Below are 23279 nucleotides of genomic sequence, written 5' to 3'. Positions count from 1 at the left end.
TACTTGCTCTGAGTATTTTCTAAATCAGAAGAAAAAATGAAATTAGGAGCATAGAAGAAAACTGAGTTTTTATAAAGTACCAAAAGAGTTTTCAAAAAAAAAAATTGAGCCATACCAGGTGTTATTGAGTATTCATCACCAGTGACTAGGGGAGTTCACATCATGCCCTGTTGCAGCACATTTTCTGTTTCTCACCAAAATTTATTGCCATGCGTGTAAATTGGACTAAGTTTTTGGAGAGGCTGCTTGCATTTAAAAAATGGAAATACTAACTACAATAAATTGATCCTCTGCTATATACCATTTGCTGAACTTAAACCTCAAATGAAAACCTAGGTTACAAACCAGTTGGAAAAGATTGCTCACACGAGCAATGTTTAAAAATGTCTGTTCATTAGTGCATTCTACCCAAACTATTCTCCAATAGCCATATAAATATATTCATCAGAATAATTTCTAAATTTAGAATAAATTCTAAAGAAACCCTGAAGCAGATTTGAAAGTGCCTTAATTTTGGCTTTGCAGAATGTGTGAACAAGAACGGCGAGAATGTCCATGTGTTGAGAAACTGATGTACACCACTATCTTAAAATTTCTGTTATCCTATATTAAATCCTTCTTATCAATGTTATCCTTTGTCCCAGGACACTGCCATATTTATTTTGTGATGTCTGTTCATTTTATTTTGCAGCTGACAGCACCCCCTCTTATGTCATTTTCAGACAACCAAGTTGTCTGCCCCTAATCTGCATTTAGTGTTTCCCTACCTCACCCACCTCACACTCCATAGAGAAAGGTGGAAAAGGCAGAAGTTTAAAGCGAGGTGACTGGTTACGACATCAAACTAAGACAGTCTCTTTCCAGTTGTCCTCTTTCTATGGAGTTTACAGTCTCTCCCTAGAGATCATAAGCTCCTCGTGGTCAGGGAACATGTCTACCAGTTCTATAGTATTGTACTTTCCCCAGTGCTTGGTTCAGTGCTCTGCATGTAATAAGTGCTCAGTAAATACCATTTGATTGATCGAGTGGGGGAGCCAAATGGGCCAGTCTTTTCAAGAGGGGACAATGGGACTAAAGAGGGTTGGATGGCCACCCTCGCCCTGCTCAGAAACTCATCTGTTTTCAACACCATTTAGAATCTCTTTAGGTTTTGCTGGAGTCCTGGACTGAGCAAGTCTCTCTCCCCATTTTCTCAGGGGAGTCGACATCTCTTGGGAACCAGTTAATTTTTATTTTTATTTTTTAACTCCAGTGCTGGATATCTAAAGGCTTTAAAGGAAGCTTTTCCTGACCTGTAGGCAAGGCATAACCTTCCATTAGCAAAGCCTTAACAGTAGAAAAGCATTTCGATTAGGGATAGAAAACCAGCCTTCTTTTCACCAGTCTCTTCTTGCTGTTGAACTGTTAAATATTACCCATTAATACCTTTGTGCATATGGCACCACAGAAGGCATAAAAGTTAATGCAAAGAGAAGGGATGGTCCCTGACCAGGAGATGCTACAATATGTAAGGGGAGACTTCTATTCCAATGGGGATGTGTTTCCTTGTGTGTGAGCATGACTCATTTCTTATTTACTTTAAAGATTATGACAAATGTGAATTATTCCTTTGCCCTTCCAAAGAGAATAATGAGGAATCCTGCTTCCTGGGGCTATTGCTAAAGTTCAAGAAAGCTGGTAAAAGGTTCAGCAAGTTCCTATTTGAAGCAGTTTACTGAGCTCCATGTAATATATCATTCAGGCAGACAGAGCTCCATTAACCTTTTTCGCAAGCTGCTGGGCACAACTGCGGCAAAGAGCCCAGCTGACATTTCCTTAAAAACATATCTATATTCAGTGAACAACCAACTTCTACTGATGGCATTTGACATATTTAATTCTTAGAAGCATTAATGTAATGCCTGAAAGATCTGTTTGGAGGTAAGTGTTTGGGGCTTTCTCTGAGAGAGCACTAGCAGAACACCTGGGGATGGAATTCTCGGCATTGTTCTTCTCACATCCTATCAATCCGTACTCTAACCATGCTGCCATTTTGAGACATTCATTTCCCATTCATTTTAAGCTCTCTCTGAAAGCAGACTGAATTACGTGCAGTTTGGTTATGGTTTTGTTAGAGACGCGTTTTTCTGTAAAAAGAAAATCGTACGAATCCCAAGAATAATTTGGCAAAGGAAATAAGTCTCTGAAAGAAAGAGATTCAAACATCTCACAAATCCCATGTTTGTTGCCCCAACAGATGCTATTTGTACAGGATTAGTCTTCTTAAAAGAGCGGCAAAGAGAGTGACATTTGGATTGCGTGACATTTAATGGTACTTGTCGGATTTGCAAGTTGTAAACCCAGAACGAGAGAAATCTTACAACCATTTGTAGGATTGTAGCATAAAAATCCATGATTTTAAATGGTGGGTTTTGATAAGCTTGGGAATGGGCTAAAAAATTTTTAACGGACGAGCGTCTGTAAGGAAATACATTAGCAGTAATCAAATTAAAACAACCAAACAAAATTGGTTTGGGTTTTTTTGGCCAAAAATTTCCCCTGTAGGTTAATGTCGGCAAACATGAGATTTACTGGATTAAAAGTCAAGGCTAAACAACTTTCCTTATCTGCCTTTTTTCAATCCACATTAGCTTCCTCCATTTTCCTGTTGTTACTCTTCACCCTCTTCTCTCCAGAATGCATCTTCTCACCTTTGAACTGTACTGTGCTCTCATGCCTCCCGCCTTCCACTCCTTGCTCTGGCCACAGAACCCTGTGTAGAACTCCATTCCCCACCAAATCCATTAGACTACAGCTCTCCCCCCACTTCAGGGCTGCCCCCACGGTAGTCAGCAGTCCTAATCACAACCTTCTCCTAAAAGCATACCTTGGCGGTTCGTTTCCTGGATATCCAAATATCCTAAAATGAGATCACTGCTATGAGAGCATTTTGGAAGATTAAAAGAACTATACCAATTCAAGGTCTCTCCTGTAGTAATTGCAGCCTCAGGTATTCTTAATCTGATGTTGATGCAGGCAAAAGTGAATTGGATGAGGACAGTGATAACGGCGGTGAACCCAACGAGTACGACCTGAATGACAGCTTTATAGATGATGAGGAAGAAGATGAGTATGAACCCACAGATGAAGATTCTGATTGGGAACCAGAAACACAAGGCAAAGAGAGCGAAGATGTTGAAGGGCTCTTGAAGGAAGCAAAGAAATTTATGAAAAGAAAAAAATAGCTTTGCCTGGAAATATTCAGTTTGAAGTACAGGCTTTCGTGTAGAAACACATCCAGGGATTACAGTGGCATAGTTCTTTCTTTCCAACTTCCTGATAGGCTTGATTTTTAACTTCACATTTCTTTAGCTGATAACTTTATGTGGGTGGCCTTCAAAGTGGGGGAACTGTCACTTAGTTATTGTTTACATAGTTTAATATTATGAATAATTTAGTTGCATTGGGATTTATTTTGTCCTACTGAGCTGAAGAGGAGCAAGCGACTCTTCTTCCCTATTCTTTCTCTGTGTTTATAAAAAGTGCAAGTTAGGGAACAGAATTAACAAAACACTTAATTTTGTGCAGATTTCTGCTTAATGAAAATACTTTGTATTTAAAAAGAATAAATATATTGTGCAATTTGTGCCCTGGCTGGATTGTGTCTTTAATAAGTGTAACTGTGATTCTTCAATGGAGTCTAATTGATAATGTTCAAAATAGTCAGGAATTGTAAAAAGGGGTGTCTTCATAAAATCCCCGGCATATTTTTATAGTAGATTCAATGTGAACAGTGGGATTGCAAAGAAACTTCAACTCTGAACCTGGACAAAAATCAGTCCAAATCATGTTACTGAAATAAATTGAATTGGCATAGAAATGGTCTCCAAGCAGGGAATGCCATTTTATACCCTACAGCTACCATATGCTTTGCTTTTCAATGTAGAAAGATTCAAGCAATGTCAAGGATAGCTTCCTTAGAGTGCTTATTGTGTGCAGGCCACGGAAGCCTCAAGAAATGTTTTTAGCTGTCAGTATACAGAAAGTACTCTGGCCAAAACACATGTTATGGCTGAACTCACTGCCCAGTATTTCACTGCTCCCAATGAAATACTGTGCACTCAGTTTGGCCATAACATGGGTTTTGGCCAGATCGCTATTAGGGAAAGACTATCAGAGAACACAGGCCTGCTTGGGTGCAGTGCGCTGCAGTGTTGGAAGAAACGGTTTGTAATTTTCTGGCATTAGAATAAATATCACAATGCAAGTTTTCCGAGAATGCAAACTCATAGGAGACCTGGGGGAGGGGGTGGTAATTGGTTTGGTATTACCCCCAGTTCTCATATAATGCAAGGATTGAGGATTTAAAAAAAAAAACTAATAATGGTACTTTTCTGCTTTCCCTGCCTTGAACTCTTTTTCAGCTTCTGGTCTGCTGCAACCCCCCCAAAAGAGTGTCCAATAGCACTCCCCAAGGACTTAAAGTAGATACATTCCCTGCTCACAAAGGAGCTGACAGTAACCTAGTACAGTGTTCTGCACACAATAAGCACTATTAAGATAGAAAATAGATACTAGAACCATGTGAATGTACAGCGCCCTTTTCCTGGTTGGAGCCCAGTACCAAAGTATGTAGATCCCCATAGTTTCCAAGGGAGTTTTGCACTTATAATAATTGCAGTATTTGTTTAGCACTTACTATGTATTAAGCACTGTATTAAGCGTTGGAATAGATAGACGATAACCAGGTCCCACCTGGACCTCCCAGTCAGGAAAGAGGGAGAACAGAACAGATTCCATACGTGAATCCCCACTTTACAGGTGAGGGAACTGAGCCCCAGAGATGTTAAGTGTCTTGCCTAAGGTCACACAGCAAATGAGTGTTTTAGCACAGTACTGTGCACTCAGGAGGTGCTCAGTAAATGATTGACTGAACTACCAATAAAGGTTCATGAAGTGCCGATCTTCAGCCTTGTCCTTTTTTGCCTAAAGTTGTTTTTGAGAACAGAGTAGGTGATAAGTAGTTTTAGTCAAAACATTCGTTGCATTAAAACTAATTCAACTAGAAAGGAGAGAAGGAAGAAAGGAGATGAAAGGCCCGGTTGGATCGATCAACTTGACATCCTGTGTCTTTCTAGCAGTTTTTGGCAGAGAACAACAGACTCGATACCAGTCCTAAAGAAGTGTACAGTGTAGCTGATGAGACCAAAACAAATTACAGTCAGGAGGAAAAAGGAAAAGTAAATATGTAGCCGAGTGCTTGAGGTAATAGGAAATGTACGTTGATATAAATAGAAGTGCTTAAGTTAGTTATGAGGACATAAGTGTTTTTGCTGGGCCTTAAATAGGGTGGTGATGGTTGCCTTATGCTGTCAAGTCGTGTCCTACCTAAAGCGACACCACAGACAGACCTCTCCCAGAACACCCCACTTCCATCTGCAATCATCCTGGTAGTGAATCCATAGAGTTGTCTTGGAAAAAATACAAAAGTGGTTTATCATTACCGCCTTCCACGCAGTAAACGAGTCTCCGCCCTCAACTCTCTCCCAGGCCGCTGCTGCCCAGCACAGGAGAGTTTTGACTTGCAGCAGATTGCCTTCCACTCACTAGCTACAGCCCAAACTAGGAATGGAATGGGTAGGCCTCTGCTCCACTCTCCCTCCTATAGTGGAAACTGGTAGAGTTCTGGAAACACTCCAGCTGTGACCCTGAGAGGGGCTAAGTTGGGTAATTCAGTAGTATTCAAGGATCATAGCAGGAGGTGTGGGGAAATTGCAGGAGTGTCTGTCTAAAGGGCTGAAATGATGGTTTAAATTGCAGAATGGTGGAGGGAAGGGTGGCAAGGGGAGAGTAGGAACCCAAGCCTGTGCTGCCCTTGTTTCCCGCCTCCCTGAGTGTGTTTACAATCCATTTATAATCATAATAATAATTATGGCATTTGTTAAGCACTTACTCTGTGCCAAGTACTGTTCTAAGCACTGGAGTAGATGCAAGGTAGTTAGGTTGTCCTACGTGGGGCTCACAGTCTTAGTCCCCGTTTTACAGATGAGGTAACTGAGGCCCAGAGAAGTGAAGTGACTTGCCCACGGACACCCAGCCGAAGAGTGGTGGAGCTGGGATTAGAACCCATGACCTTCTGATTCCCAGGCCCGTGCTCTAACCACTACATGGGCTGCTTCTCATCCCATGAAATCTGAGTCTAGCGAACTGCAGTGTGGCCTAGTGGAAAGAGCCTAGGCCTGGGAATCAGAGGATCTGGTTCTAGTCCCAACTCCGCCACTTGTCATCTGGGCGACCTCGGGCAAATCACTTTTACTTCTCTGTGGCACAGTAACCTCATCTGTAAAATGGGGATTAAGATTGAGCACTGTATGGGACAGGGACTTTGTCCAACCCTAGATTGGAACGGAAAACTAATCTACTCTGGAGGCCCTTACTTTGGGTCTACAGAAGGTCGTTATCCTATCAGATTTTTGTGGCCAGTGTGTCTGAGGCTTGTCAGACTAGCCCTGTGAATAGGGAGGCAGTACTACTTGTATCTATCTGACTATACTCAGTTCTCCCAATGAAGTATGAGCTACTTCTTGCCAAACCTTGTTTAATGGAAAATGCATATTATAGCATGCCCACAACTGATTCTTCCAACCTCACTTAGCGTTCTATCCAGCAAGAGTGTTCAAAAAATGTTCCCTAATTCCCTAGTAGCTTCTCCCCAAAGGTGCAGGGAAAATGTATTGTGGAAGAACTGAGTATACGTAATTGAAAATGGGAGATAGATTGATGGACCTGAGGGCAAAAACAATGGCAATAAGGAGAAATAGTGGTTGTTGATCAAGTAATTCTGAAGGAAGAATGTCCTTATAATTCTTTCCCCATCTTGCGCAGCCTGTGTTGGGTCTGCAATTGGACTTGGCCTTTGGCCTGTTTTACCTAGAGAAGGTTATGGTAAATGTTAACCTACAAAATGTTAACCTACAAAATTTTTGAAATGTTTTACAAGTAGTTTTAAAAAGTGCTTAGATTAGCAGGAATTCCATTGCCTTTGAAAATTTTGCATTGGTTCTGCCCACACTGAAAAAATGGTGCCGCCTTCTCTTAAATCACTTCCATCCCCTCTTCTGCTCCCCTAACATCAGCTTAAGAAAACGCGAAGGAATGCCACTCGATTCTTTCACAAACAGAGATTCCCAAGCAAACTCACTAGAAGGGGGTTTGGAAAAAAGAGGTAAGTACATTTGGCCCGCTGCCCGATTTCCTTTTAGACCTGCCCTGATTTCTATCAGGCCTTGGATGGACTTATATGTTCTAGATAATTTGAGATAGCTATGAAATCGGAAAAAAGAGAGAAAACTTGTTAGGCTGGCTCTGTAGACTTTCCTTAAAGCAGAGTTTTAAAAATGGTAAGGTATATCTCTGGCAGTGACCTTAACCCTGCCACAACTCCCAAGCCCGCCAGGTTTACTTCTCCTTGAGCCTAGTATAGGCAGCACTTTTGGGGTTCTACTCAAACATGCCATTTCTGCTAAAGTGGTGGCCCCGGTTGGGCTCACACTGATCTATTAGCTGGCCTCTGGGCGGAGAGAGAAGGGAGCAGATAGGTTTAGTAAAGAAACCTAATGGAGAGAGCATGGGGCTAGGAGTCAGAAGCACCTAGGTTCTAATCCCAGCTCTGCCACTTATCTGCTGTGTGACCTTCGGCAAGTCACCTAACTTCACTGTGCTGCAATTACTTCATCTGTAACGGGGATGAAAACGGTGAGGCCCTATGTGGAACACAGACTGTTTTTTACCCCAGTGCTTAATACAGTGCCTAGCACAAAGTGCTTAATAAATACCATAAAAAAAAGAGCACAGTACTTAAATGAAGCAGCGTGGCTCAGTGGAAAGAGCATGGGCTTGGGAGTCAGAGCTCGTGGATTCAAATCCTGGCTCTGCCAGTTGCAGCTGTGTGACTGGTAACTTCTCTGTGTCTCAGTTACCTCATCTGTAAAATGGGAATTAAGACTGTGAGCCTCACGTGGGACAACCTGATTACCCAGTAAATCTACCCCGACGCTTAGAACAGTGCTCTGCACATAGTAAGCGCTTAAATACCAACATTATCATTTTTATTATTTAATTCTCAGGGCATGTTACAGGCACCCTGGTTAAATTTTTTAAGATTCTTTCATTGTAATTCCAGGGTATATACCCTATGTTCTACATGAAAGTTAATTCAGTACCACCGAAGAGCAATTGGAATAGCATTTCTCATCCTTCAGTATAGTCCAGAACTCTACTTTGCTCAGCTAGCCCTGCAGCTACTGTCTAAATGTCACCATATATTAATATTTTATACAATAGCATTCTGAGTTTCCTTCATCTGAGTTGGTGCCCTCATACATTTTCCAACTTCGTGGATGTTTGCTGCTGCTCTTTTCTATAGAAAAAAACCCCAAGTATTACTTTTACAAGTTTTTTTACAATGTGTTTTCAAAATGAAAAAGTCAAGTCTTTGAATTCCGGCACATCTTGCTAGTTAGATTGCCCAGTGTAGTGCTTTCAGACATAAAACATGAATGTCCAAAGACCACAACTTTATTAATATAATTCTGCCAGGCAATGCAGAGCCTCAACTTTTGGGGCACATACTCATTTTTAGGGATGATATATATTTAAAATAGTTTAAGAAACACAAATCTGATTTTCAGTTGATGTTGCACTTCAGGAATTTCTTAGATAAACCACACTTTAACAAATACCATAATTGTTATTATTATTAAACCATGAATCACTACCTGGGTATATATTGCTTTTTAGTATAACAGGTTTGGGCCCAGTGGATTGTAAATTCCTAGAGAATTACCATTAAAAACTTTGGGACCTTTGTCAGTATGACCCCATTTTCTACATTTGCTGTTTTTAGATAAAAACATATTGCTGAATTGTGACTCTGTACAGAGGAAAAAAAGAGTTCTTAAAGTCCAAAATAACACTTGCCCTTTTTTTTTTTTTGCCAAAGGCAATTCTTTGTCTTTTAAGTTAATTTAGTTTTCTAAAATCAATTTTGAGAAATGATTCAGATATCAATAATTGGACATGTAAGTCTTTCATTCTCTATACCTCACCCATTAAATCTGGCACTGCCCTTAATAAACAGAATCAAGAGACCTAATACATAAGGTCGTGTCTGAGTCCTTGTAGGAGGACATTTTCCTAGAATGGATGACCAGTTGGGATAATAACCCTCAGCTCTTCTGTAGGTCATTAACTCTCCTGAGAGACATTTACCTCAGGAAATGTTTCTGTTTGGTTATTATTGCTACAGAACCAGTATCTTAAGGTGGCAGTGAATTTGGCTGTAACATAATAGTTCCTCTCACCTTAATTAACACTGTGCAGCAGTAGCTTTATTGAGCACTCACTTGGTGCTAGGCAATTGAGAAGTCAAAATAACCAAATGACACATTCCTTGCCTGCTGAAACTCCATCCGGTCCTGCCCCCTTGCAAGTGCTTTATCCAATATGTGGTTTAGAAAGGGCTTCACAGTGCTTTTCACTCATTCCCATCTCAGAGCTGTGAGTATTTTCATCAGGCTTAACAGACGAAGTGGAGGAACAGAGATGGTTGCCAAGAGGCTATCCAGCAAGTCAGAAGCCGAGGCCAGATGACATGGACCATGACTGTGATGGTCTGGTCATCGATGACTCTGTTTAAAATTCGCTTCAGGTAAAAAAAAACCCAAAAAACTCTCCTCACTTGAGTCTCATCTTTCTGAGGGATTCGAACTACTTGGATTAAATCTCATGTACTTGCATCAGCTCTCAGTAGGGAGTGAATTTCAGCTGGACCGAAGCTACCCTAGTTTTGAGTGTTCTGCTTTAAATGAATTGACTGCCCACACATCTGTCTTGAATCCACTTTGCAGCCATGCAGAGAGCAAGAAGCAGCGTGATGTAGTGGATAGAGTAGGGGCCTGAGAACCAGAAGGACCTGGGTTCTAATCCCCCTCCTCCACTTGTCTGTTGTGTGACCTTGGGTGAGTCATTTCACTTCCTCTGTGCTTCAGTTCCCTCATCTATAAAATGGGGATTAAAATTGTGAGTCCTATGTGGGACAGGAACTCCATCCAACCTGATAAGCGTGTACCTTTTCCAGGGCTTGAACGGTGCCTGGCACACAATAAGCACTTAAATACCATCATCATTATTATTAATAAAAACAAACACCATCATCATTATTATTAGAGCAGGGTGTGAGGGGGAGAGGGGACTGAGGGTTAGGGACTGGCGGCAGAGCTGTCTGTGGGCTAGCTATCTGGGGGAGGTTTAAGAAAGATTAGTGTTGGAAAGTTTGGGATGGGAGAAGGGGTGAAACCACAGGAAAGAACTAGTAAATACAATCCTGATACAGATCCAGGGATACTTAAGTACATCTCAAGATTCTGGTCAAATCAGAAGAGAGAGTTCTCTGTTTCCTGTGAATTTCACAGCTAATTTGGGCAGGGTTATTTTTGTTTGATTATTAGGCCATGAACATTGTAGGTTCCATACCACATGCTTAGTCATTTGGGAAGAACAAAGCAATTTGGGGGATTGACACTGATGAGGCTAAGATTACTGGGGCGATCGGTTGCGCTCTCCAGAGCCCAAGCTAATTTCCAGCTCTGGCCAGAGAGATGTGCTTCTGTACTTCCTGATGGAGGTGTAACAAGGCCCCCAGTAGGAGGCTAATGCCTTCCCCGACACATCTGGCCTTGGCTCGGACACGGGCGAAGAAGCTTGGTCCTTCATTTTAAGATCCCTGGTAATGGGTCACACAGTGGGTAAAAGCTCATCCCACCAACCCCCTGTGTGTGCAAAAGGCCCGTAATCTACTCAGACGCCAGGCTGAGAAGCAGATTTTTCCATCAGTGGATCTGAGTGAAGGCCTGTAGCAGCACATTTTCTCCTCTGCATTTGGCAAATGCTGACCCGAATGATAATCCCACTCACTGAACTCTTCACCAGGGCATCAGCCTCAGTGGGTGTCAGCCTGCTCCTTCCCAGAGGCCCACACTCAGAATCTCTGCAAACGTTCAGGGGCCACAAAACAGACTTATCTACCCACTTCATTACTAAGCATCTGATTTCACAGGCTTTTACTCATCAGAGTCTTGATAGCAATATTAAAAGAGCACCCATATTCCCAGGCCCGAATTGTCAGTTATCTGTCCAGGAGGGTTTTGTCATTCATCTGTTTGAAGACGGGTACTGGATGAGGTGACCTATCACTATTCCTTCCTGCATTGAGAAGGAGCGAGGCCTAGTGAAAATTGACCAAGACTGGAACACAAGAGACCTGGAGGTTCTGGAAGAGCAAATCAGGGAGATTCTAAAGAATACTCTGTTGTAGAAAATCCCCAAAGCATGCCTCCTGCCCTATATTGAAGCAATCACATGTGGGATTAATACATCAACTTTAATTAAATTCCAATTAAGCCAAAATGAGTTTAGTGTTTTGGCCAGGGGTTCTTTGAAATTAATTATTTAAATCTTGCTTTGCTTTCAAACCATTCTGTGTTCTGCAAAGGGGCAAAGGAAAATGATTTGGAGTGTCAGTTCTCCCTAACTGGATGACTAAATCTTAGCTTTAATTTGGCAATTGGGAGTGACTGTTTTGCATTAGAGCACTGGAAGTGTTGATTGGAATTTAACCAGAAATATAAGATGAATGTCTAAAAGATTTAACATATAATAATAAACCCATTTTATCAACAACGATCATAAAATCCAAATTTACAAGCAATATTTTAAAATGTTCATTTCATGTTTATACAGTTGCCATCAACCCCAAAGATAGCAGAATGATATATACCATGATAAAAACACTCCACCCAAGATCCAGAAGATAATCATTGATCAGAGTCTTTGACCAGGATTTGGCATTGCTGGAGAAAACCCTCTGCCACCAACTTTCTATGTGGTCCTGAGCAAATAATTTCACCTCTCTGTGCTTCTTCCTCCATCTATCAAATTGATCCATAGCATTTATTGGGCACCTACTGTGTGCAGAGCTCTGTACTTAGCCCTTAGGGGAAGCAGCATGAACTAATGGGGTCTTGAGGTTTTTGGATGAATAGTGCTATAAGGAAATAAATTTCAGTCATTATAAAGGATGAAAATACAAGCATAAACAGAAACGTTGCTATTTTTTCTGTTGAATATTGACTGCTCAGCTTTGGGAGATAATTACTCTGATGGATTTCTCTAAGATTACCTTGAGGAAAAGAAGTCAAGATTACAAAAAAGGCAAAAACGTATATATCCATTCTTCTGTTTTCTTGAGGTAATAGCTCCTGTCTCTCTGTAATTCTCTATTTCTGTGCTGGAAAAAAAAATGGAAGAACTGCCTCTGTCTCTCTAATCCTACAAACTGTTTTCCCCTTTCTAGATTTGTCATCCTAGGCATTGAAGGTCTTTCTAAGAAAATTTCATTCTCTAAAAGTTTGGTAAAGTCTGGGGCTTCTTTGCTGCATTGGTTCCAATTATCCTAGTTTCCTTACTCTCTGCTTTTCAGGCAAATAGCAGGGTGAGAAAATTGGGTTCATGGCAATGGTTCTCATCCAGGCCACAGAGCAAGAATCTGAATAGCATTTGCATATTTTCATTCACAAGAGCCACTGCACAGTACAGACCCAGATGTTTTCATTCTATCTCTTGTGAGATGGGCTTTGAGGGGTAGCAGACAAAAGGTCAGTGCTGCAACTCTGCATTAAATGGAAACTCAAGAGGGCCCACAGCCCTCTCTATAGCTCAGTCCATTTTCTTGTTGAACGTGCTTAGATGGAAAAAAAAAAACCTACATCAAAACAACCATATCAAAAACAAGCACGTCGCTGCCTGCAGCTGTGACTTCATGGTTTGTGCAGCTTCCCAGAAGCTTATGGATTTCAGAAATAGGCAGTTCTGAATAGATTCATCTCCCAAGCACCCCACTCATTAGCCTAATACCACTAAGGTGATCATTCATTTACTCCACTCACGGCTCCAATTCCAACCTATGAGCAACCCTACTCACATACTTCAGACGCACAGAGAAGTCAGATAACTGTAGTTTGTCCTAACATCGCTCGTAAGACTGAAAATAATGTTTCAGTATTTTCAATAGCCTCCTTGAAACCATCCCCCCCCACCAATAATTTTGTTTCACAGAAGAAAAATGGTCACTTAATAGTGATGAGATGAGGGATAAATTTTCCAGAGCAGACGGACAGCCCATCTGAGGCTTTGGAGCCAAGTACTACTAATAATAATAATGTTGGTATTTGTTAAGCACTTACTATGTGCAGAGCACTGTTCTAAGCGCTGGGGTGGAGACAGGGGAGTCAGGTTGTCCCACATGGGGCTCACAGTCTTAATCCCCATTTTACAGATGAGGGAACTGAGGCACAGAGAAGTTAAATGACTTGCCCACAGTCACACAGCTGACAAGTGGCAGAGCTGGGATTCGAACTCATGAGCCCTGACTCCAAAGCCCGTGCTCTTTCCACTGAGCCACGCGTACTGGGTCAGGACTCCTCTCACCACAGTGCCATGATCATGATTAGGGTGAGAGACATGGGGGTGGAGTTTAAAGCCCCAGAGCCACTTTGGACTTGAAATTTGGGGGTTGGAGCACCTGCAGTGGGATCTTGTGTAAGAGGCAGCTGGCAGTGAGCCTGCTCCAAGCCTTGAACCTAGAAGTCAAAGTATCTTTGGACCTTGCCAATAAATGCCACTGACTGACCATTCCAGGCTCGGCTCTGGGCTTCCTTGGACGGAATAAAGTTGGAGGAAAGGCAGCACTGTAGGGAGCAATTATCCCTATTTCTTTCTGAGAAATCTGCTTTTACCTTGGGGATGGGGTTTCACCTTTCGTCACTCACTACTGAAGACCACCATCCCCCTGGAAGCTACTGCAGACCACCCAGGTTCATGTGTGTCTGTAGGACCCAGTTTCCAATTTCAAATTCTCTCACTTATTGCACTGACTTGGACCACATCCACTTGGGACACATCCCGAGGCAAATTGCAAAAAAAATCTTCCAAGTTCAGTTTTGGCCCTGATGGCATTAATGATGCCTAACTTGTCAGCTAGCTAAAGTTAGATGATTTTTGCCCAGTTCATCATGGAGGGCGTGAAAAGAATGAAGTTTGAAGGAGTCACAATAGGAATCTACATTCTTCTAACAAGGCTCCATTTTTAGCTCTCTTTCCACCACTTATTGACTCTTCAGTGTTGCTAAGGTCCTGCTGTTTTAAAATCAATCAGTGGTATTTGAGCACTTACTACTTCTAGACCACTGTACTAAGCACTTAGGTGATAATAATACTTATTTATTCAAAGCCTTTTCTCTAAAGCAGTTAAATCTCCTCTAGTGCCTGTCTTGTTTCTGGCCATTTACAAGTGTAATGTACCTTAATGCAATTCAGTCATCTTTTTCATCTCTCATGGGGAAAGTCTCTGTAGAGTTTGTGATTAGCTTGTACCTAACCCAGCGCTTATTACAGTGTCTGGTACAGAGTAAGTGCTTAACAAATACTATAAAGCAAAAAAAAAAAAACCCACAGGGCTGAGAGTCAGAGGACCTGAGTTCTAATCCCAGTTCCTCCTCCACTTGTATGCAGTGTGACTTTGGGCAAGCCACTTGATTTCTCTGTGCCTCATTTACTGCATCTGTAAAATGGGGATTAAAAATGGGAGCCCCATGTGGGAAAAGTACTGTCTCCAATATGATTAGCTTGTACCTAACGCAGCATTTATTACAGTGCCTGGCACATAGTAAAGGCTCAACAAATGCCACAAAAAATAATCCTGAGAATACTGAGATGGATTCGCTGCCTCTAGCCAGGGATCATGCTTCCTAATTGTGCTTTTTATCAAGCATTTTCTATGTGCCCAACCACTGAGAAGATATTCCCATCAGGCACACTCCCTTTCCCACATGGGGCTCATAGTATAAGAGGGAGGGAGAACAGGCTTTTTAAAATCCCCATTTTATAGATGAGGAAAGTGAGTCAGAGAGAAGTTAAGTGATTTGCCCTAGGTCACAAAGCAGGAAAATGGCAGTCAGGACTAGAACCTGGATCTTCTGACTCCCGGTGCCATACTTTTGCCCTTAGGCCGCACCTTCTTCATCCAAAACTCCTGGCCCAACGTGCTCTGGGCTGTTGAATGCTTCCAGGCCTATGGGCCCATTCTATTGACAGTCTAGAAAACCAAGGGCCCTGACTCTGAGGCCTGCAGAGATCTCCTGAAGGACAGGTCTTAGCACAGTACTTAGTACATAGCCAGTGCTTAATAAATACCACTGCTACTGTTAGAAGACAGGGCTCCAAACTGGGTGAGGGGGGACCTGAGGAATGAGCTAAGGTGAAGGTAGAGGCTCCCCCTCCTCAGTTATTGGGATTCAAGATGCTTGAATCTTGCTAATTAGGCAAACAACTTCTGACCTTTACATTAATGGGTTTGATTTAATTGGTGATTCATGAAGCTTCTGAAACAATTATCCTGATACAGCACTGGTCACTCTCAAGCACTTATAAACACCAAAGTGTTGAAAATGTTTCTGGGTTTGAAAACACTGTTGGGTGGAGGAGGGAGGAAGGTGAGGGGATTTGAAGCTTGTGCTCAAGTTCAGGGGACTGAAATGGTAGCTAGTCAATTGTATTTATTGAAGGTTTATGGTGTGTAGAGCACTGAATTAGGTACTTGGGAGAGTATAATACAGCAATAACAGACACATTCCCTGCCCACAATCTAGTGCCCAAACACTGAGAGCTTTCCTCTCCTTGTCTCTTAGCCTTCCCTAAACCCTGTACCTAGTCCTTTACTCCAGCCCTGGCACTGATCAGAAGACCGTGTAAGGGCTCTGCTGAGGTTGGTGGTCATTTTGCTGCTTTTCAACCCTGAGCTCATCACTGCACCTTGGAGTTTTAATTCTCAAATTTTACACGGAATAAGCCATAGTCATTTACTGTAAAAACGTTCATCCCACATTGAAAGTATCCAGAAATGCCATACCTGACTGCCAGCGGATTCGGTCGGCGGGCTCTTCCAGGGTCCGGGTGGGACTCCAAGAACTTCAACAGTCATCACCTTCCCAAGGTAGAAGTGTAGGGAATGCAGGTTTCTGACCAGGCTGCTTCAAAAGGACCCGTCTTCCATCCAGCAGTGGTGGGTCAGGGAAAAGTGAGGAGGAGAGGGGAAGAGATGAGAGAGAAGAGAGAGACCTGAGCTGTATAGCTTAAGTGTCAGCTTCCACCCTCCCCCTCCATCTGCTTTGATTTATGTTTGAAATTGCCAATCTCCCCAGATTCTTCACCAGGTCTAAGCCTAGGGAGACATCTGCCACTGACTCAGTCCACTGCCTTTCCTAGATATAAGCCCACCTGGGAATAGGAATGTCTTACTTTTCCAGGGCTTGACCTCACTAAGCCAGTAAAAGGCTCAAGAAAGATTGCTGACAGGTGAGCTGACTTCTAAGTTCTGGAAACCTGATGTCTGCTTGGGTTACTTTATTACAACACATTGGCGAAGATTCCCAAAGTCCTGGAAGCTGGGCTGGAGTCACTCAGAGTCTACCTCTTGAAATTTAGAGACAAGGGGCTTTTGACCACTGATCTCCTAAACTCCAGCAAGTTAGAAAAAATCCAGTGCAACCATGATTTTAATTTCCTGATAATCCAACTTGATTGCTGCTGCAGTGTGGAATTAATCCTTTAAGTGGATTTTGTAAAGAGCACTAAAGTGCAGACTTCATCCCAGATAAAAACAACACAGAGCAGCAAGACTGCCAGAAAGCAAGGGAAAGAGCATGTAGTCTCTGAACACCTGAAACCCATCAGTTTGCAAACCCTCCTTCCTGCAAGGGAAAGGAAACACTCTTATGGAGAGCTATAATGGCAAAATTGAGTTTTCCACAGGTTTTTCCCTCTACTATCGCATCAGCTAGTTTCAGGGAATTATCTTTGGAAGACTAGATGCTTCCCTAATGAAGTATTAACACATTGGTCTTTGGACTTGATTTTGTGCTTTTTCATCCTTTGAACTTTGTCAGTGCACTATAGACCAAACAGGGGAGAAAATTTTGTCACTGGATGAACGGTGTGAGGACTTGGAGAAATTAAGCTCGAAGCCTTGATCTCTGGACATTTGAACTAGGTGGCTCCAGTCTATTAAACCTTGAAGATTCTATAAACCGAGGCTCAGAACAGACCAATCATCTAGGTGAATGAGAGCTTCATATTTTTCTAGATCTGTTCCTCTGAATGACTGAGAATACTGTCCTAATAACTCAGATAAGTTAAGCAATGAATGTGTCTGAAGTCTAAAGGTTGAAAACGAAAAGTGAGCTCACCAGAATGGTGGTGGCACAGAGGCTGAGCCTGAACACATTTCCTTAACATGACACCATGTGGTTCATGGGGGGCAGGGAGGAGTAGGAAACAGAGGGCAAGAGCAATTATCAAATGCTAATTGTGGGCGCTGCTGACTCTATTGGTAGTCAAAGGCTCTGTGGGTTCAGCTTCCTTTTGGTTAGGTTATTGACTGTGGTACTTGTTAAGCACTGACTGAATGCCAGGGTGGATCTAAGCAAATCGGGTTGAACACAGTCCCTGTCCCACAGGAGTCTCGCAGTCTTAATCCCCATTTTACGGAGGAGGTAACTGAGGTCCAGAGAAGTGAAGTGACTTGCCCAAGGTGACACAGCAGACAAGTGGCAGAGCAGGGATTAGAAACCAGGTTCTTCTGACTCCCAGGCCCTTGCTCTTTCTGCTAGGATACTGAGAGGTAGAGGTCAGAGGTTGGGTGATAGAGGGACCAGTTCAGCCGTTGACAGGCCGACAAGCTTTTTAAATGCCACAAATTTCCACAAACCAATGAGGATGGAAAAGTTGCTACTGGATCAGACTAATTTTGCAGTCTTGGAAACGTGTTTGTGGTGTAGTTGTGGTTAAAAGGCGGAATCCCGTGACTGCCAACTCTGCTATATTGTGCTCTCCCGAGCACCTAGTACAGTACTCTGAACATTAGGCACTCAATAAATCGTTGTGAGCAGGGAATGTCACTGCTGTTGTGTTGTACTTTCCTAAGCTCTTAGTACAGTGCTCTGCACACAGTAAGCCCTCAATAAACACGATCGAATGGATGGTTCCATTGATCTCCCCTCCCTGAGCGTGGTTAATGCTTAAGCTACAGACTCAAGCGTGGCTCAGTGGAAAGAGCACGGGCTTTGGAGTCAGAGATCATGGGTTCGAATCCGAGCTCCGCCACTTGTCAGCTCTGTGACTGTGGGCAAGTCACTTAGCTTCTCGGTGCCTCAGTTACCTCATCTGTAAAATGGGGATTAAGACTGTGAGCCCCACGTGGGACAACCTGATTCCCCTGTGTCTACCCCAGCGCTTAGAACAGTGCTCTGCACATAGTAAGTGCTTAACAAATACCAACATTATTATTACTCAAGCCCATTCACCCGTTGGGTGCTAGGAACTAAATAAGTAGAGAGCTAATCATCCACGGGATGAGAAGTTGGGCAGCTGAAAAACCAAGACGACCAGGAAAAAAAAATTGTTGAGTAGTGACCCAAATGATGCTAGGTCACAAGACGGCCCTGATTTTGTCCCAAGTGAGATAGGTTCTGGACTGTGAGACAGTGTTGGGTAGGGATTGTCTCTATCTGTTGTTGAATTGTACTTTCCGAGCGCTTAGTCCAGTGCTCTGTACACAGTAAGCGCTCAATAAATACGATTGAATGAATGAATGAATGAATGGGTTCTTAACTCCTCGGCACCTCGCGCCATCTGCTGGTACAAGGGGATCACTGCAAGGTAAATGACCCCGGGACCCTTCGCCCTGGGAAATTGGCCTGGGATGTTAGGGATGTTAGGGATGAATGCGAAAAACATGCCAACTGGAGAGTAAACCTTAACTAATGGGAAGAACCTCCTAGTCCGGCCCGCTGGAATCAGTGGACGGTGATCCCCCGATCATCAAATTCTCAGAGCAGAAACTCTGTCCGGTGGGTCAAAATGGGAAAATCTAGATACCCTATCCACTATGGACTACCAAAAAGCGAATAGAAAAGAGTTGGAAAAAATGAGACTGTGGAATGATTTTTGAGGCTTCTTAAGTGGTGTATTTAACTAGTGAAGGAATAAGGGGCATGGAGAGAAAGATAAGGAGGGTCAAGGGCTGGCCAGAAGTCAAAGAAAAGTAAAAAGGAAGCCAGGAAGCTATTTGAAAAGACTGGAAATTGGTCCTCTGCCCTATTTTCTAAGACCCATCTGATTTCTTTTAAAATATGCTTACTTACAGGAGGAAGATTGCTTTAGCTTGTTGATGGCAGTCCCCCAGAGCAGAGCCCCCAAACTTACCGTTTTCAACCCTTCCACTGTTGGCCCTCATTCTCTGCTCCAGTGGGGTGGGGCGGGTGGTGACCCCTCCACCATCATGGGTGCCAGATGGTCCCAGAAAAGAAAAAAAAACCACATTGGGTTTGACGGGGACCATTCAGTCTGTATTACTGACCTACTCTTTTCTTATAGTTATAGGAGGCAATGGCATAGTGGATAGAGCACGGGCCTGGGAGTCGGAAGGTTGTGGGTTCTAATCCCGGCTCTGCCACGTGTCTGCTGTGTGGCCTTGGGTAAGTCACTTCACTTCTCTGTGCCTCAGTCACCTCATCTGCAAAATGGGGATTTAGACTCAGTCCCCCATGGGACGGTGACTACGTCCAACCCAATTTGCTTGCTTCTACTCCCGTGCTTAGTACGGCACCTGGCACATAGTGAGCATTTAACAAATACCATAGTTATTATTATCGTTATTATTATTATTATTATTATTAACAGCAGAGTTGGAGAGGCTCAGAGTCGAGGCAGCTGCCCATCTGGGAGGTGGGGAAGAAAGAGGGAGAGGACGATCATGAAATCATTAACCTTTCTGCCTTTTTGAAACCTACTGACTGGTCTGTGGCTCAGAAAGGATTTGGTGCCATTTATGACCAGAAACATTGTGTGGCGCTTCCTGGAGCTGGATTTCTGCCTAAAGGCCTTGTCTTAGCCCATGACAGATTAGAAGGACATGTGTATGAATCAATCACTGGTATTTGTTGACCTCTTACTATGTGCAGATCACTGTACTAAGTGCTCGGGAGAGTACAACAGATAGTCATTATCCTTATCCTCAAGGAACTTACAATTTACCAGGGGAGACAGACATTAGATTCCAGATAGGATTACTCCCAGATGACTCCGTGATATAACACCTGGAATTTGTACAATGCTCTTTCCTTTTTCCAAAGTGCTTTAAAATCATTTATCTCTTTTGTCTCCATAGGGGTCCTGTGACGAAAGGACCACTATCCCCATTTTTGTGTGAGGAAACAAGCCCAGAGAGGTTGAATGAAGTGCCTGAAATCACAGAGCAGGTGAGTGACAGAGTTGGGACTGGAACACAGCTCTCCTGACACCCAGATCTGTGGTCTGCCACTTGTTTTTATTGGCTCTTGGGGTCCCCGAGAGGCACGGAGCGGCTTCTAGAACACAGATCGGGTACCTTGAATAGCAGCTGCGAGGGAAGAAAACAAAAAAGGAAACGTCATATTGTTGTACCGAGGTCGGAGCCGATGGCAAGTTGCTGTGAGTCAGCTGCTTCCTGGGAAGAAGTGCCTCATGCCGGGATGTTACTGGGAGCTGGGACGTCAATGGGGCGTTCTGGGCCAATGACTTATCCCATTACCGCTCATAGTTATCTGATTGAGGAGTCTGGCCCTATTGAAGAATAAATCTGAAGATGGGAAATTAAAATCGTCAATAAAGATAAGAAGTGATGGGAGTAAGAAAAAGTTACTCGCTCCAGAGGGTAATATCAGTAATAACAGATGTGTGCTCACCTCCTTTTGATTTCACTCGATAATGGAAGTTTTAAAAGGACAGTTTTGGTGTGTGCTCTTTTCCATAGGTTAGTCGCTTCTCTCTAAATGATTTAACTGACACAAATTATGAAAAAGCATTAAATGAGTATCTGTGGTCATGACTGATCCCTAGGGTTGGTCTATTTAAAAAAAAAGTAGTAGCAATAATAACTATGGTATTTATTAAGCATTTACTATATGCCAAACATTGAGTTCAGCACTGGGGTTGATATACGATAACTAGGTCAGACACAGACCCTGCCCCATATGGGATTCACAGTCTAAAAAGAAGGGAGAACAATCATTTAAACGTTTACAGGTGAACAAACTGAGAAACAGAGAACTTAAGGGACCTGTCCAAGATCACCCAGCAGGCAGGTGGTAGAGCCAGGATTAATTCCAAGTGCTTAGTACAGTGCTCTGCACAACGTAAGAGGTCAGTAAATACCATTGATTGATTGATTCCCAGGCCCATGCTCTTTACATTAGGGCTTGCTGCTTCTCTTTAAAAAAAATCCACATATATGTCATTCCTAAAACCAAAAATAGCTCTAGATTCTTCTGACCGTTGATAAAACTGCTCTGGCCTTATGTCCATAATGACTACTCTTTAGAGAACTGGCCCCGTGAGATCTTAGTTGCTCTTTCCATCATTCCTTAACACACCTGAATAAGGAAACCCACAAAGTTGGTTGCTGTGTGTGTGTGTGTGTGTGTGTGTGTGTGTGTGTGTGTATGTTTTGATCACTAAGTAATTCCATTCATAGGTTTGATTCTGTGTTTGGGCTTTGTATCTGGGCAAGAGAAGTGACTTGGTTAGATCTCCATATCAGGAGACAAAGTCGGAAAAAAAGTAAAGGGTTTTAGAGGAAAAAAAACCAGTGCCCCTCTTGACAATACAACACAATGGGTAAGGTTTGGAATCAGTCATCACTCTGCCTCTTCTTCTGAAGGCTAAAGCAGCAACAGCTGGGGGGTGTTGAGCTGAACAAACTCACCTCAACAGGGTGCAGTGTTGCCTAGTGGAAAGAGCCCCTGGGAGTCAGGGGGCCTTTGTTCTAATCCCGGCTCCACCTCTTACCTGCTGGGTGACCTTGGGCAAGTCACTTCACTTCTCCGTGCCTCAGTTTCCTCCACTGTAAAATGGGGATTCAATATTTCTCCCTCCTACTTAGGCAGTGAACCCCGTGTGGGACAGGGACTGTGTCCAACCTAATTAACTTGTACCGACCCCAGTGCTTAGAACAGTGTTTGGAAATGTTAGTCCTCATTCCTGTTTGCTACAGAAATCACTCTCATTTTCCTCAGTAAAATCCAGTGAAGAATTAATTGAGCCCCTCTGACTTACTCCTTTTCATCCTGGAGTATTAGTAATGATATTCATTACATATCAACAGTAAAAAAATACACTGGTAAAAATCAACTACCTACTAGAGAAAACTAGACAGTACTTTTCTTCATATTCTGTTTACGTTTTAAAACAGCTCGAATTTTCCAACCAGAAGTAGAAGACATCGCCACAGTTTTCTAATAATCCCAGAAAATGCAGCATTTCCCTCTACACAGATGAGGTTTGCTGAGATACTTGAATTAGCAGCTTCTTCAATTTCAAAACCATTTTCAAATCTGTAAACAGCAGTGAGAGTTTTTGAACAATCTGATCACAAACCTAGTCTTCTGGCTTTGTGTTGGCTAATGAATTTTCATTATCTGCCTTAATAAAATCAGGATTGTTCCTCCAATACGCCAATGCTGTAGAATGCAGATAAGGTGATATTAATACAAATAAGTGCATCTGTTAGACAATATGTGCCAAACACTGTACTAGGCATTGGAGTAGGTATGCGATAATCAAGTCGGATGCATTCCCTGTCACGCATGGGGCTTACAGTCTAAAAGGGAGAGAGAGAGCAAGTATTTCATCCCCATTTTATAAATTGGTAAACCAGAGGTACAGAAAATTTAAGTGACTTGCCAAGGTCACCCAGAAAGCAAGTGGCAGAGCTAGGATTTGAACCCAAGTCTCTTAGCTCCCAGTTTTTTTACTCTTTCCACTAGGCCACACTGCTTCTCAAATGCATTGTCAAATGAGAGGATGCACTTAAAGCTAAATAAGCCTTTGAGAAATACGATTTTGTCAGCAAAATATATAAATAAGCAAATTATTCTTTTGACAAATTTCTGGTGGGATTCTAATTGCCAGGTGGGTGTTAACGTGCAGGAGTGAAAGAGGTTGTCAACACTGTTTTCCCTACCACCTTTTCGAATGAAATAATCAGATTCTAGAAGAAGAATTTAGACTAAAACATGAAAGAAAAATCAACACAACCGCACCACCCATGAATACAGAGGTCAAACCATCAAATTTATTATTTTACAAAG

At 42.6% G+C, this 23279-nt stretch overlaps 1 protein-coding gene and 1 non-coding gene across 3 annotated transcripts in view; one reads left to right on the top strand and one right to left on the bottom strand.

Moving 5' to 3' along the window:
* APLF (aprataxin and PNKP like factor) overlaps positions 1-3626 on the top strand; it is a 30254-nt gene extending 26628 nt beyond the window's left edge. For both annotated transcript variants that reach the window (XM_029072175.2, XM_029072176.2), the window contains one exon: positions 3016-3626. In XM_029072175.2, coding sequence (XP_028928008.1) covers positions 3016-3224 — 209 coding nt within the window. In that variant the 3' untranslated portion in view covers positions 3225-3626. The remainder of the gene's footprint in view (positions 1-3015) is intronic.
* A 1933-nt stretch (positions 3627-5559) lies between these two features.
* LOC114814378 lies at positions 5560-5697 on the bottom strand. The gene has a single exon (XR_003762176.1). It is a non-coding gene; the product is annotated as a small nucleolar RNA SNORA7 (small nucleolar RNA).
* Between the last annotated feature and the right edge of the window lie 17582 nt (positions 5698-23279).

This window comes from Ornithorhynchus anatinus, chromosome 9, assembly GCF_004115215.2.
Source record: "Ornithorhynchus anatinus isolate Pmale09 chromosome 9, mOrnAna1.pri.v4, whole genome shotgun sequence".
Classification (NCBI taxonomy): domain Eukaryota; kingdom Metazoa; phylum Chordata; class Mammalia; order Monotremata; family Ornithorhynchidae; genus Ornithorhynchus; species Ornithorhynchus anatinus.
The sequence above is the reverse complement of the archived record's forward strand: the minus strand, read 5'-3'. Positions and strand labels throughout refer to the sequence as shown.